At 55.6% G+C, this 12,531-nt stretch overlaps 1 protein-coding gene across 1 annotated transcript; it reads left to right on the forward strand.

Moving 5' to 3' along the window:
• Positions 1–6,842: 6,842 nt before the first annotated feature.
• Positions 6,843–11,027, forward strand: LOC146396289 (NUT family member 2G-like). The gene is made up of 6 exons (XM_084995466.1): positions 6,843–6,859; positions 7,091–7,423; positions 8,361–8,489; positions 9,500–9,599; positions 10,193–10,396; positions 10,854–11,027. Exons 1-6 carry the CDS (start codon positions 6,843–6,845, stop codon positions 11,025–11,027), a joined length of 957 nt encoding a protein of 318 aa, XP_084851592.1.
• The last annotated feature ends 1,504 nt before the right edge of the window (positions 11,028–12,531 follow it).

Below are 12,531 nucleotides of genomic sequence, written 5' to 3' on the forward strand. Positions count from 1 at the left end.
CCCTACAAGACAGGAATGTCATGGAGGATTTGCATTCGCTGGAAAGCTCTCTGGGGTTGTCTTCCTGTCTTCTCCCTGGGAGCTTCTGTGGCCATCTCTTCTTAAACCCTATCTCTTGGGAGATGAGCCCCCACGGTCACACTGCATCGGTGAAACCCATGCATTTAGATAGGATCCCCATACAAGAGTTTGCAGAGATCCAGCCTAAGCACAGAATCCTCAAAGTGGGCCAAGGACATTCATGCCCTTTGGGCCACAGCACCTTAGGCTGTGTGGACTCTTTGGGTTGGGATTTGCTTGTCTACAAAGAGAAGGGTCTTTCCCCTAGCAAATTGGATGGATCCCTTAAAGAACCATTCTAGCACGCAATTGGAGATCTGGGAACCTCTCTTCAGAGATGGTGCTCCTGTCGCCGTGCCTAGAGAATTTCCAAATGCCTCGATTCTCCACGCATGTTTGTTCTTCATGTCTTTCTTTAATACATGGAGCTTGTTCAATAAAGGTTGGTGCACAGGTGTGTCTCCTTTGAACGGTTCTGGTTGTCCTGGTTATGCTGGTGAGCTACACTTGACCCTCTTGGCCAGTCACAAGACAGCAGGTACTTTGGGAACACTATTCCTCTCCCTCCCTACGTCTGGCACGACATCATGGAAGTTCAGGTGGCCATCCACCCACAAAGAAGTAGCAGCAGATTCAACATACCGACCTGACTTGGTAATGCTCGCCAAAGAAACTTGAACCCTCCGATCCCTTTTCTGGTCCGTGGCAACATCAGAGCATTTCTTCCTCCACAGGATACCTCTCAAGACCCTTACATCTATATGATGACACCCAGAGCTCCCAAGGGCACAGACTTGAAACGTCCACAAGACACAAACCTGGGATCTCTCGGTGCCTTTCAATTTCCATGTGGGAGTGGAAGGTTCACTGTCTCCTGATGCTAGTGATCCATCTCCAGAGATGTTTCTCCTCAGCCGCCAGTGCCGGCCCCGAAGCTCTCTGCAGGAACAATCAGAGCTCATGGTCCAAAGGACGTTGAGACACCCACTTCCATGACTGGTTTCCCTCATTACAGTGCCGCTGATTTGACAACCTCTGCCTCTCCGATGTCGGGATGTAGGGGTCTGAAGTAGTATAAGATAATGAACAACAGAAGGAGTTCGTGTCATGGTGCATCAGAACCGAATCTGACTAGGAACCATGAAGTTGCGGGTTCCACCCCTGGCCTCGCCCGGTGGGTTGAGGATCGGGTGTTGATGTGAGCTGCAGTGTAGGTTGCCATCACGGCTGGGATCTGGCATTGCTGTGGCACTGGCATAGGCCAGGGGCCACAGCTCTGATTGGACCCCTAGCCTGGGAATCTCCCAATGCCATGGATGCGGCCCTCAGTAGTCCAAAGTCAGTCAAAAATGATGGAAGAATTGGGAGCACCTCGTTTCCACAATGCAACTTTTGTATCAATGTCCCTGAGAAGACTCATGCCAATACGACATCTGGGGAGGGAGTGGGGTGGCTTAGGAGCTTGGGGTGAAGGGATGCAAAGGATTGGCTTTGGTGTGGATTAGCAATGAGATCCTGCTGTGTAGCACTGAGGACTTGTGAGAGAGCATGCTCATGGGAGAGACTAGAATGTGTACATGTGTGTGTACCTGGGTCACCATGCTGTACAGTAGCAAAACCATTGTCTTGGGGGAAGAACAATTCAAAACCAACCAAACAAGAAACCCCCACAAATACTACATCTGAGCTATGCGTGAGAATCTTGTAACAAATTGCAGGAGTGGCTGAAGAAGGGGAGGAAGCAACAAGGAAGCCTGGCCTTCCTGAATGCCTGGGTACAATGGGTGCCTCAGCAATCTTCTCATATGAAGGTCTTGTTTGAAAACCCTTGAAATGTTTCTTCAGTGTAAAAGCTCCAATAGAGAGCCCTATTCCCATGGTGCTCAGTTTTGCAGTGCCCCATCCAGAGTTTCTTCCTACAAAGCTCACCATGGCATTGCAGGAGATACTCTCGCCTCAGCTTCTCACCCTCTTTGGAGTCCATGTTCCTTTGCAAGGAGCAAGAAGCTTCGGAAGCACCCACACAAGTCCTTTTTCTCAATCTGCAACAATCCTTTCAACCTCTCCTTCCTTGCCCAACACCCTAACAGCAGGAGCAATTGTAGTTCTGCTACTGCACACAGGGACTCTTGCCTCCCAAGAGATTTGCTTGCAGTCCTAGGAGGTTTTCACCCCTCACCTCCCTTGATGATGTTCCCGAGACCTCGCCTCTCCCCACACAAGAGGGACATACGCATTCCTATCATTTGCATCGTGATAAGCTGATCTTAACTCCCAATCTGAACGTTTCCTCAGGTGTGTTTCCATTTGGCTGTGTCAGAGATGCTACGTTGATTCCCATGCAGACAGCACCATAGGCAAGGACGAGCCTCGATGCTCAAGAGCAAGGGTATGGGATGCAGACAGGAAATGCACCAGCTCTTAAGCAGTGCTTGCTGGGGAGGACGTTGATGCGAGTTGGTTTGGACACGTGGAGATTGGACATTGGTGGATAAAAAGCTGGCACTGTGTCAAAGGGCACACCCACATCATGGGCAGTTGATGTTTTCACACCTACAAAAGCCAGCAATTCCCATCACGGCTCAGCAGACATAAACCCCCCTAGGATCTGTGAGGATGCACACTCCATGCCAGCCTCCTTCAGTAGAATAAGGATCCGGGGTTGCCCTGAGCTGTGCTGTAGGTCCCAGATGCAGCTTGGATCCCACATTGCTCTGGCTATAGCAGAGGCCTGCTCGTGCAGGTCTGATGTGACTCATAGCCTAGGAACATCCTTAGGCAGCACGTGTGTCCCCCAAAGGAGAAAGCAATTAAACCAAGAGACCCCCCCCCCACACACACATCTGGTTCTTTCACATAAGGTAAGAGAATATTTTGTCTTCTCCTCCCTTACTTCTGTCCTTAACCACATAAAGCTCAAAGACGCAATAGTATATCTTGGATCTTCCATTGCCATGTCATCCAAAGAGCCTGCAGATTTGGGGTCCCGTTGCCATTTTCTTTTGGGTTGGACCATAAGGCACCTTTTGGTCTCCACTCCAAGTTCTCCTCCCCTCAAGAATTGCCCACTCCCTGTAGCCTAATATGGTACCCTTATGGGCGAGTCTTGCCAGATGCATGCTGATTCCGAGGGAAAGGTAAATTTCAGATACACAGGGAAAGTACTTGCAGTAAAGATATGTCCAAAATGGTGCACGGGACACAGGTCAGGCTAAATGCAGGCACTGTGTATGGGAAATGAAAAACTCAAATGGAGCTGCACATTTACTATTGTTTTTGCCTGGCTTTGAGCACTCTGCCCTTTCAGTACATTGAATTTCAAGAGAATGGAGGAACTCCCATGTTAAAAATGCATCCAGTAACAGAGGAGCCACGATATCAGTAGGAAGGCAACAAAAGGAAAGATACTCATGTCTACGGGGACGCAATTTAATTTTCTCGTTTCCTTTTTCACTCTTTCTCAAGAGGAACTCTTTGATCTTACAAGAGGTTAGGTTTTCCACTGCAGTTGATTTACAATGTTTGGTCTACTTCTGCTGCGTAGCCAAAGGACCCTGTCCTACAGACAGATGTATGTATATATGATATATGATACATATATATCTATGTAGGATACATATGTAATCACTTTCTCACATTATCCCCCAACCTTTTCCATCACAAGTCCAAGATGGAGTTCCCTGTGCACATGGTACATTTCAACCAGAGACAAAGGAATACTACCTGCAAAGGCAAACGGATGGCATTCAAAGTTGCTTGCCCAACAGATCTCTGAAAAGATGGGAATGAACCAGGCATCTCTGATCCCTGGTGGGAACGAGGACTGAGTGGACAGGGGAAAGAGGGGAGAGGAGGACTCAGCACCCCATATGCTATTCGGCACACGTGGACTGTGATCCCTGAGAAGGGAGGATTTGTGGAAAATGTTACATTCAAACATTTAACAGGGAAAAGCTCCAAGACTTACCAGCAACGTCATCATACGGGAGACACCACAGACTGATCTCTGGTCTTGGACACGTGGGCTGTGCAGTGGCTTTTTGGATAGGCTGGGCCTTTCCAGCACAAGGGAACATGAGGAAGGTGGGTCCTGCTGGATGCTGGTTGGCACACAAGGACGGTTTCCTTAGGAAAGACGGACACACACCAATCACACATGGTGGGTCTGCTGAGAGAAGCCAAACCATAAACATTGGGTTCCAGGTGGCCATGAAAACCCACGTGGTTATCAGATGATAAAAGGTGAATTTTGTTCAGAAAGTCTGGCCTCTGGGGAAGGGAGCCTGGAGCCAGGACGGAAGCTGAGGGGGTTGAAGGACAACAAACAAGTTGATGAATAACAAAGGGAAAGGGAACATCAAGACAAACCTTGCTGCTGTGACTCTGAAAACCAACACATACATTGCCTGATGAGGCACTGGACAATTGTCTGGCCCCTGCATAAGGTGGAAGAAACATCTGGTTCTTGCCTCCCTGCAGAGGCCAGCATGGAATGGCACCCCACCCCCACCCAGGCTCACCTGCCCTCGGCCCCTCCCCCACTGCAGAATGACTGGAGGCCCGCATTCTACTGTTGAGATTCAAACTTGGGCTCTTTTACTTGCCTCCTGAGCATCTGTTGGGGCAGGTCCCTCGCTGGGTCCTGCTCTGGACTGTCCACGTTGAGGCCACCAGCCCGGGGTGGTCCAGGCCCATGCCTGTGGGAATGGCTTCAGAAGGCGGTAAGCCTCTAGACAGGGGCTGTTTTCCAAGAGAAAGGGCCTCCCTCAAATCCCTGGGTTTCTGTTGGGACCCTTCACTGTGGACACGGAGTTGGACGGAAGGAGAGGAAGGCGAGAGCACTGCACCCCAGGGACATCTCAGCTGGGGAGCCTGTAGAAACCTGAGGCTGCCCTGGGGAGGACAGCTGCTTGGAGGTGGTTCAAGAGGCCTTGCTCTGGTTGGGGAGGCAGGATGGCAGCAGGCAGGTTGGCGGTTTCTAGAAGGGAGACAAGCCACTTGGAACGTGTGTGGAGCCAGTGTCCTGTGGCTGGCCCTGGGTGGGTCATGGGGAAAGCCTAGCCCCGCCTTGTGGTCCTCAGGCATCTGAAGCTCGCCTCACCAGACCTCTCTAAGGGATTGGAACTGGAGCATACTCTGGCTAATGGGGGCGTGGAATGGGAGGGTATAGTCAGAAAATGATTCAGTGCTGGTGGGTGTTGTCTGTGGCCACATGCTCAGGAAAGGGTCTGCTCTGAGCTGGGCAGGATGTGACTCTCACTGCCACAGCCCAGAACGTTTCCCTCCATCCCGCCCAGAACTCACTTCTCAGGTCAGGCAACTGTGGCCTTGGATTCCACAAGGGATGGGCAACCAGGTGACTTCACCCAAGCTAGGACTCGTGGGCCTGAAGTGTTCTGTATTGGTTTCCCTTTTGTGGAAATACGTCTCTGCAGACATGGCGCAGCATGTCAGGTGCCTCACGGCAGAAGCTGAGGCCTGACTTTGAGATGAAGAGTGTGTTCCTATTTCAAGTCACTACTACTACATGTGGAGAGAGGCTGGTGCAGGTGGAATGCCTATGAAGGCTGCTTCCTTTGTAAAGGGGGGGTGAAGCAGTGTAGCACAGAAGCAGGAAGATGATCTAGTCTGCTACTCTCAAACCTCCTAGAACACCTGTGGAGGTCAATTCAGTGCCTCGTGGTATGTACCTCCTTCTCCTGAATGGGCGGTTTTCTCACAATGGCACCTGACTCCTGCCTGCTTCTCAGTTTCTCCTCACTTTCCATTATTGGGAGCTGGAAGGGGAAGGACCCCAGGCAGCCTCTACTCCCATGACCTTTGTCACATGAGCCGCCCTGGGCCGGTGCTCATCTTCGGAAGCCAACCCTGGATGGGAAGTGGCAAAAATGCAGGGGACACACACCGACTTCTCAGACTTCTCTCTGAGGAGCAGAACTGCATGTTGGGAGGGATTCAGGGCCATCGGGATGGGGTGGCACACCTTAGCCCCTGTGAAGTGTCCACTCTGGGTGGTTCGGAGAGGCAGGTGCATGCTTGGTGGGGCTGTTCTGTGTTTGTCTATGGGTTCTGTGTGCAGAGCGATCTTCTCAGCCTTGGAGAGGTGTTGTGTGAGGTCAGGAAAGAATGACAGAACAGATGTGTGCTGAGCATCCCGAGAGGAAGGGTTGAGGAGGATGTGAGGCCCTTCGACTTTAGGCAGTGGAGGTCCATCAAAGGCCTCACGGTGCCTGGAAGGACCTTGGAGAAGGCCCTTACCTGCCAGCGACCTTGCTGAGGGGCATGCTCTGAGTAGATGGCCTCTCAGGTCCAGGACGTGGGGACAGCCTGTGAGGACGAGGTGTCAGGGAGCTCCTCAGGGAGGCTCTCCAATCCCTGCTGCTGAGCTGAGCATTTCTCGGTAGACAGGGGCAGGGAACTGGGTGCAGGGGTCAAGGCCATGAATATCCCGCCACGACATCTGCACAACACACAGGTTCCTCAGGCCAAATGCCCTCTCTCACTGAGGTCAGAACATGAAAATCCCTCCACGACATCTGCACAACACACAGCTTCCTCGGGCCAAATGCCCTCTCCCACTGAGGTGTGCCCTCTGAGTCCCCAGAGAGCTTCCGTCCATGTCACCCATTCTCCTCTTCCATTCACCCCTTTCCTTTCTCTCCACAGCATTTCCACTGCTGGGCACGGATGTGGCCATGCCCCCTGGCGCCTCACGCTCCTATCCTCCCCCCACTCCTGGCTCCCAACCCCAGCCAGCTTGGGAGCAGCACCTGCCACCGCCCATGGCCCCATTACTCCTGCCTGGAAGAACCCTCTTGCAGCCACCTCACCCCATGACACCTCGGGTGACTCCTGCTGAGCATGGCCCCATTGCCCCAGGGCTTGGCAACATCCCTGTCCCAGTCTGGTCAGGAGGGAGGTCAGCATTGCCCCACCAGTCTCAGGCCTTTGGGTGCCCTCAGGCCCCCCTCAATGGGAATGCTTCCAGGGCCCTCATGGGGAGTGCTTTGTGTCCTGCACCCCTTTGCAGAGCAAGCCCTGTGGGGGACAGCGAGGTGGCTGCCCCAGCTATTGCAGCAGCTCAGGCTGGCAAGGGAGGCTTGGCTCCAGGCCTTCCTCCTCAAGCGGCACCACCAGCTGCCCAGATGGCCTTCATCCTGCCCCCAGGGAGCTCTGGGCCGTGGCCACATGGCACCTCTGGGGCAGGCAGCCTGCATGCCTCCCAGCACACGGGCCCTCAGGAGGACGCCTCTCACCATAAGAGCGTCTATCAGAACTTCCGACGCTGGCAGCGCTTCAAGTCCCTGGCCCGCAGCCACCTGCCCCAGAGCCCCGATGCGGAAGCTCTCTCCTGCTTTCTCATGTAAGTGACCTCTCAGACCCTCATTAGCTCAGCTGGAGCCTTCGCATATACAGGACCTTGGTATGGCCTCCCTGCTTAGGTTTCCAGGCATCCTTTCACCTCGAAAGAAGGAGGGTTGACAGCACTGTCCATGCTATGAGGAGGCACGTCTGCACTCAGATGTGTCGCATGTCCAGTCCATGACATCCGTCCGTGCCTTAGCTCAGCTACCACCACCATGCAAGACCAGTTGTCTCACTTTCTGCACTGCCATGATAACATTGAATGCAGGAGAGCAGTCCGAGAGGGTCCTGCTCGGATGTGAGGAGCCAGAGTTTGAATGGGACCTGCTTCTCTGGTGCTACCTCCTTTCAACATGGACCTGGGCCTCTGGCAGCCAGTGGTTATCACTTCAGATGAGGCTTAGGACATTCAGGCCCAGGACGGAGCTTTCTGCATGCCCGGTCCTTGTTGTTCTGAAGAAGTCCAGTGTGAACGGGGAGGTGGTCGAGCTGTCCTAAGGGCAAGGGTCTATCCTCCTAGAGCTGTGAACCTGGCAGGAACATCCCTCCTAGACCCGAGGTCCCTCTGAAAAGGGGGACTAGGCCATCTTGTGCAGAGACCTGGGCCGAAGAATCCTTGGGCTTCTCAGACCTGTTAGCTGGTAGACTGGCGCCTGCCCTCCTGCATTGATGGGGCTGCATTTTATATGAGATGGCAACCTGCCCCCAGCCAGAGTGTCCCAGCTATAGCCAGGGAGTGGACAAGCATCCTCTGGTGAGTGGGAGGTGGTGGCACCAGGCACCAGGAAGGCTTGCGTTTGCTCTCCAGACACCCTCGTCTCCCCCTCTTGAGCCTGGGTTTGGCAGGGGTGGTGCCCATGGAGGCCTTGGAGCTGGGTGCGGTTGGGCAGTTGGGGGCTGGGCTGTACCAAGAGACTGACCCTGAGGGCTTGCAGCCCAGTGCTTCGCACCCTGGCTCGCCTGAAGCCCACCATGACGCTGGAGGAGGGAATGCGGCAGGCCATGCAGGAATGGCAGCACATGAGCACCGTTGAGAGGATGGCCTTTTATGAAATTGCAGCAAAGTGAATCAGGGTCCTGGGCCATGGGCGACATGGTGGGGTGGGTGGTGGGTGATGGGCAGGCCCCAGGGCAGGATCTGGCTGAGGTGCTAGCAATCAGAGAGGATGCAAGAGGAGCCTGGCACCTGACACCTCCTGTTCCCTGAATCCCCAAATCCTATTGGCCTCCAGAATCCCCTCTGCCACCTGGAGAGCTTGGCTCTTCCAGCCTGCCTGTCCCAGGAGCTCTGCCCTACCTGATGCCGATGTGGGGAGGCCTCAGGATGGCCTTGGGGAGCACGGCAGCCCAGGAGGGGGTCCCCTGAAGGCATGGGGGCTGTGCAGGGGTGAGGACTCCACCCGGCAGCCTGGCACCCCTTCATGCTGGGTGCCTGGCCATCACTGACCTAGCCTGTGGTAGGCCTCTCTTCATCAACGATGGCTGGAATGGGCAACCGGCCATCCCTGGGGAAGCCCATGGGTCTCTGGCCCTCCCTGTCATTTCTGCATGTGAACCTCCTAGTTTCCAAACAAAACCAAAGGAGCAGCTAGCTCTCAGTGGCAAGAGATGCCTCACCTCTAAGGGTAGGATCCCCACACCAGCCAGTGCTGGGCCCTGTCTCATGCGTGCTTTCCCTCACTCTCACTCCCAGCCCCAGGTTCTGGGTTCAGGCAAGGGCTCTGTGGGGATACGTGCCTGACCAGGCCACTGGCCATCTCCATTGTTTGGGTCAGACAAGGTCCGGGGGCACATGAGCAGGGGCCCCCAATGCCCACCATGTGTCCCTAAGCCTGGTCCCAGAGATTGACCTGGGTCTCTGCTGGGCCATGCCCTCCAGCTCCAGGGCTGGTCAGGCAGGAGGAGGCCCAGATCGTGGACCTCTGCCACCGCAGTTCCCTGCTGCAACAGCACCTCACAGGGCCCTGACAGACCTAAGGACACCCTCTCCTCACCCCCTCGGTCCTGCTGCCCTGGGTGGGCTCCAGAGCCCAGGTGGTTTTCTCACTGGGTCCTGTCCCTCAACACCCCCCAGGTTCATGCAATTTGAGGCAGAAGATGAGATCAGGATGGGGAACGTGTCCTGCACAACGTGGGTACAGGGCATGCCTCCTCCAGCTCCAACAAAGCTGGCTCCTCAGGAACCCACATCCCGCAAAAGGGGCACTCAGTCTGTGAATCACCTTCCCCCTGGAGGTCAAGGTACAGGTAAGAGAGGCCTAGGCCTGGTCCCTGTTCCCAGATTGGTCCTTTTCCCTCAAGGGGTCATTGGTCTTTCAACACGGATAGCCCCCGAGGGGGTCTCAGTCCCCCTTTTCCCCTCTGCGGTGTGGACCTGGTCCATTTAGAACCTCATCACCCTCCTCCCTGTCTAAGGGGCCCCTGTGAAATCTGCCTAACAAGTGTGCTGATGGGGAGACCCTTGATCATTAGATGTTCCACACGTTCTCACACCTGACTTTTACCTGTCCCTGACTTGAATCTGGCCTCCCACCAAACCTGAGGCTCTGGCTGCTCCTCCCCCTTCCCACATGCATATCCATTGCCCCACAACAATACCCTCCCCTGTGCCTGCTCAGGGGTCAGCTTCTGGGCGCTGGGTCCCCTCACTTTCCCTTCCTCCTGCTCTGCCTCAGCCTGTGCTCCAAGGAAACACGGCCCCAGGGTCCAGCACACCCACCCAAGGCCACGCAGAGCCTGGCAGCTGCTGGAGAACAAGGCCCCCAAGGAGATTGCCCCTGAGGCTCGCAGGGAGCATGGGGACATCCCGCAGGCACTGGTGGGTCCTGGCCCCTCAGCCACAGGGGAGTCAGATATAGAATGTCGAGACGATGGATATGAGCTGCCACAGGACGAGGACGGCTGCTTCCCAGACCCGGATCTCTTCAGCTACCTGGACAAGCTGTGTTCCCAGGAGGCCTTTGACACCAAGGTGGGCTGGGCCTGGAGTCTGAGACTCCAGGATTCCAGGGAGAGATGCTCTTCGCACCCTAGTTATGGCTTTGGCCCAGGATAATGGGATTTAGGCTCTGGTCCTTGACCCTGACATCTGTGTGTCTTCCTGTGTGTCTGAGTGTACTTTGGTGCATAGGATGTGTATATGTGGATGTGTAAGTTGTACATGTGTGTGTCTCTCTCTCTCTTTGGAGGCCTTTGTGTGTGTCGGTGCCTATGTGTTTGTGCTTTGGAGCCCATGTGTCTGCATGTGCACCTGCTTGTGAGTGTGTGTGTGTTTATGTGAGAGTAGACAATACCTATGGGAGTTTGAAAGCTCCCCCTTTGTGAGGGGGACTCTGGATTGGCCTCTGCTAGTCACGTTTCCCCCAGGCCTTCCCACCTCCCAGGGCACTCCTGCCAAGGCTGCTCACAGCCTCTCCCTTCCATTCCAGGTGGAGGCGGTCATTCACCCCCGATTCCTGGCAGAGTTGCTTTCCCCAGAACCAGAGCTGGATCTCTCGGGCCTGGCTGAGGAGCTGCAGCAGGAGGAAGGACTCTCCCCTGAAGAGGTGGCCAGGGGAGGGACTGACACTAGGGAGACTGGGGGCAGGAGGGTAGACAGGTGACCCTGGAAATCCAGGAGGAAAGGACCCATGTCAGCCAGGGCCGGGGAGGGCCGTAGCGCAGGAGGCCCTGAAGGCTCTGTCCCTCCCTCCCTGACAGAGGGGCCCTGCACCCGGGAGGCTGCCCAGGTGGGTGCAGGGCAGGAGGAATGGAAGGGGAGGAGGGGAGCCGGGGACAGGGCAAGGACCCTGCTGGGGAGAAGGTGCAGGAGGAAGGCAGGAGGGCCACAGGCTCTGTCTGTGGATGTGAGTCCCATCTCACCTCCTCCTGCCCATAAGCCCCGGCTCTCCCTGGAGGGTGCAGAGCAGTCACTGTCCACCTCTCTCCCACCAGCTAGTGCAGACACAAGTCCTGGCCTTGGAGGAGGACGACGGGGTGCCAGCCACTCCCAATCACAGGGCACCCCACCTGGACTCAAGACCTTCAGAGTCTATGGCCCAACAAGATGCCCAGAGGAACGAGCAAGGCCCACAGCCCGGGGTCAGAGATGAAACCTGTACACCCCAGGTGGATTTACATGGCCATCTAAGGCACCACCAAACAGACGGGCCTGTTCAGGCACAAAGGCTCTGTGCCCTCTCCAGGATATCAGGAGCCCCCTCAGGCTGGAACAGCACAGCCATTTCCTCGCCAGGGCACCAAGCGCTCGGGCCCTCCATCAGCACCCAGGGCCAGCAAGGTTCTCAGGGAGGCCTCTCCTCTTAGTGGAGCCCCAGGGCTGGGTCACGGGTTCAGTGAAGATGAGGAGGAGCTCCCCAGCCTGGCCTTCCTCTTGGGCCTTCACCACAGCCTGCTGCCCTGGGGGCTGCCACAGAGCCCTGTCCCTGCCTTGGGTCTTGTCTGCACTGCAGGGTAGAGGGCCCAGAAAGCTTCCTTGGCCCCCGTGCCCCAGAGAATGGGACTCAGCTCAGGCCCCCTGGAAGCTGCCATGTCTAGAGTGCAGGTTCAGTGTGGAGGCCTGGCTGCAGCTGAGGACCTGGCCAGGCCTAGGGCTGACCTGCGAGGCTCTGGGGTGCACACCCTGGCTCTGGGGCTGGTTGACCCTTCCCAGCCCAAAAGGAGCAGGTGTGACCCATGTGTCACACGGAGGAGGAGGAAGTGGCACTGCAGCCAGTAAGGAACGGTGGGCCAGCCCTCCAGGGCCAGTCCAAATGGGCAGCCCCCATGGAAGCCTTGGGCTCCTCCAGGTCCTAGCAACCGTCCTGGCTGCCATAGGGGTGGGGAGGAAGGACAGAATGACCAGAGCCAGGAGGGGGTGGGGGTGGGTGGGGTTAGGTGGTGGGGACTTGGGTCTGGGTGTGTGTGGGTGGGCACAGTAGCTCCTTCGCAATGGGGGATGTGAAATTTGGATAAAATCGTTCTGTTGTGAAATGCACTTGGTCCACTGTCATTTTGCATGTGCCTGTGTCCTCAGAGATGGGTCCTCAGAAGACAGAGGGGGGATCTGAGAGGAATGAAGCATGTGTGAGATCCCAGGCAGTCTGGATCCACAGGTGAATGACTAAG

This window comes from Sus scrofa, chromosome 14 (assembly GCF_054392235.1).
Source record: "Sus scrofa isolate SSC_HxYL_T2T_F1_AM1 chromosome 14, Sscrofa_HxYL_maternal_Yorkshire_Landrace_v2.0, whole genome shotgun sequence".
Taxonomy (NCBI): domain Eukaryota; kingdom Metazoa; phylum Chordata; class Mammalia; order Artiodactyla; family Suidae; genus Sus; species Sus scrofa.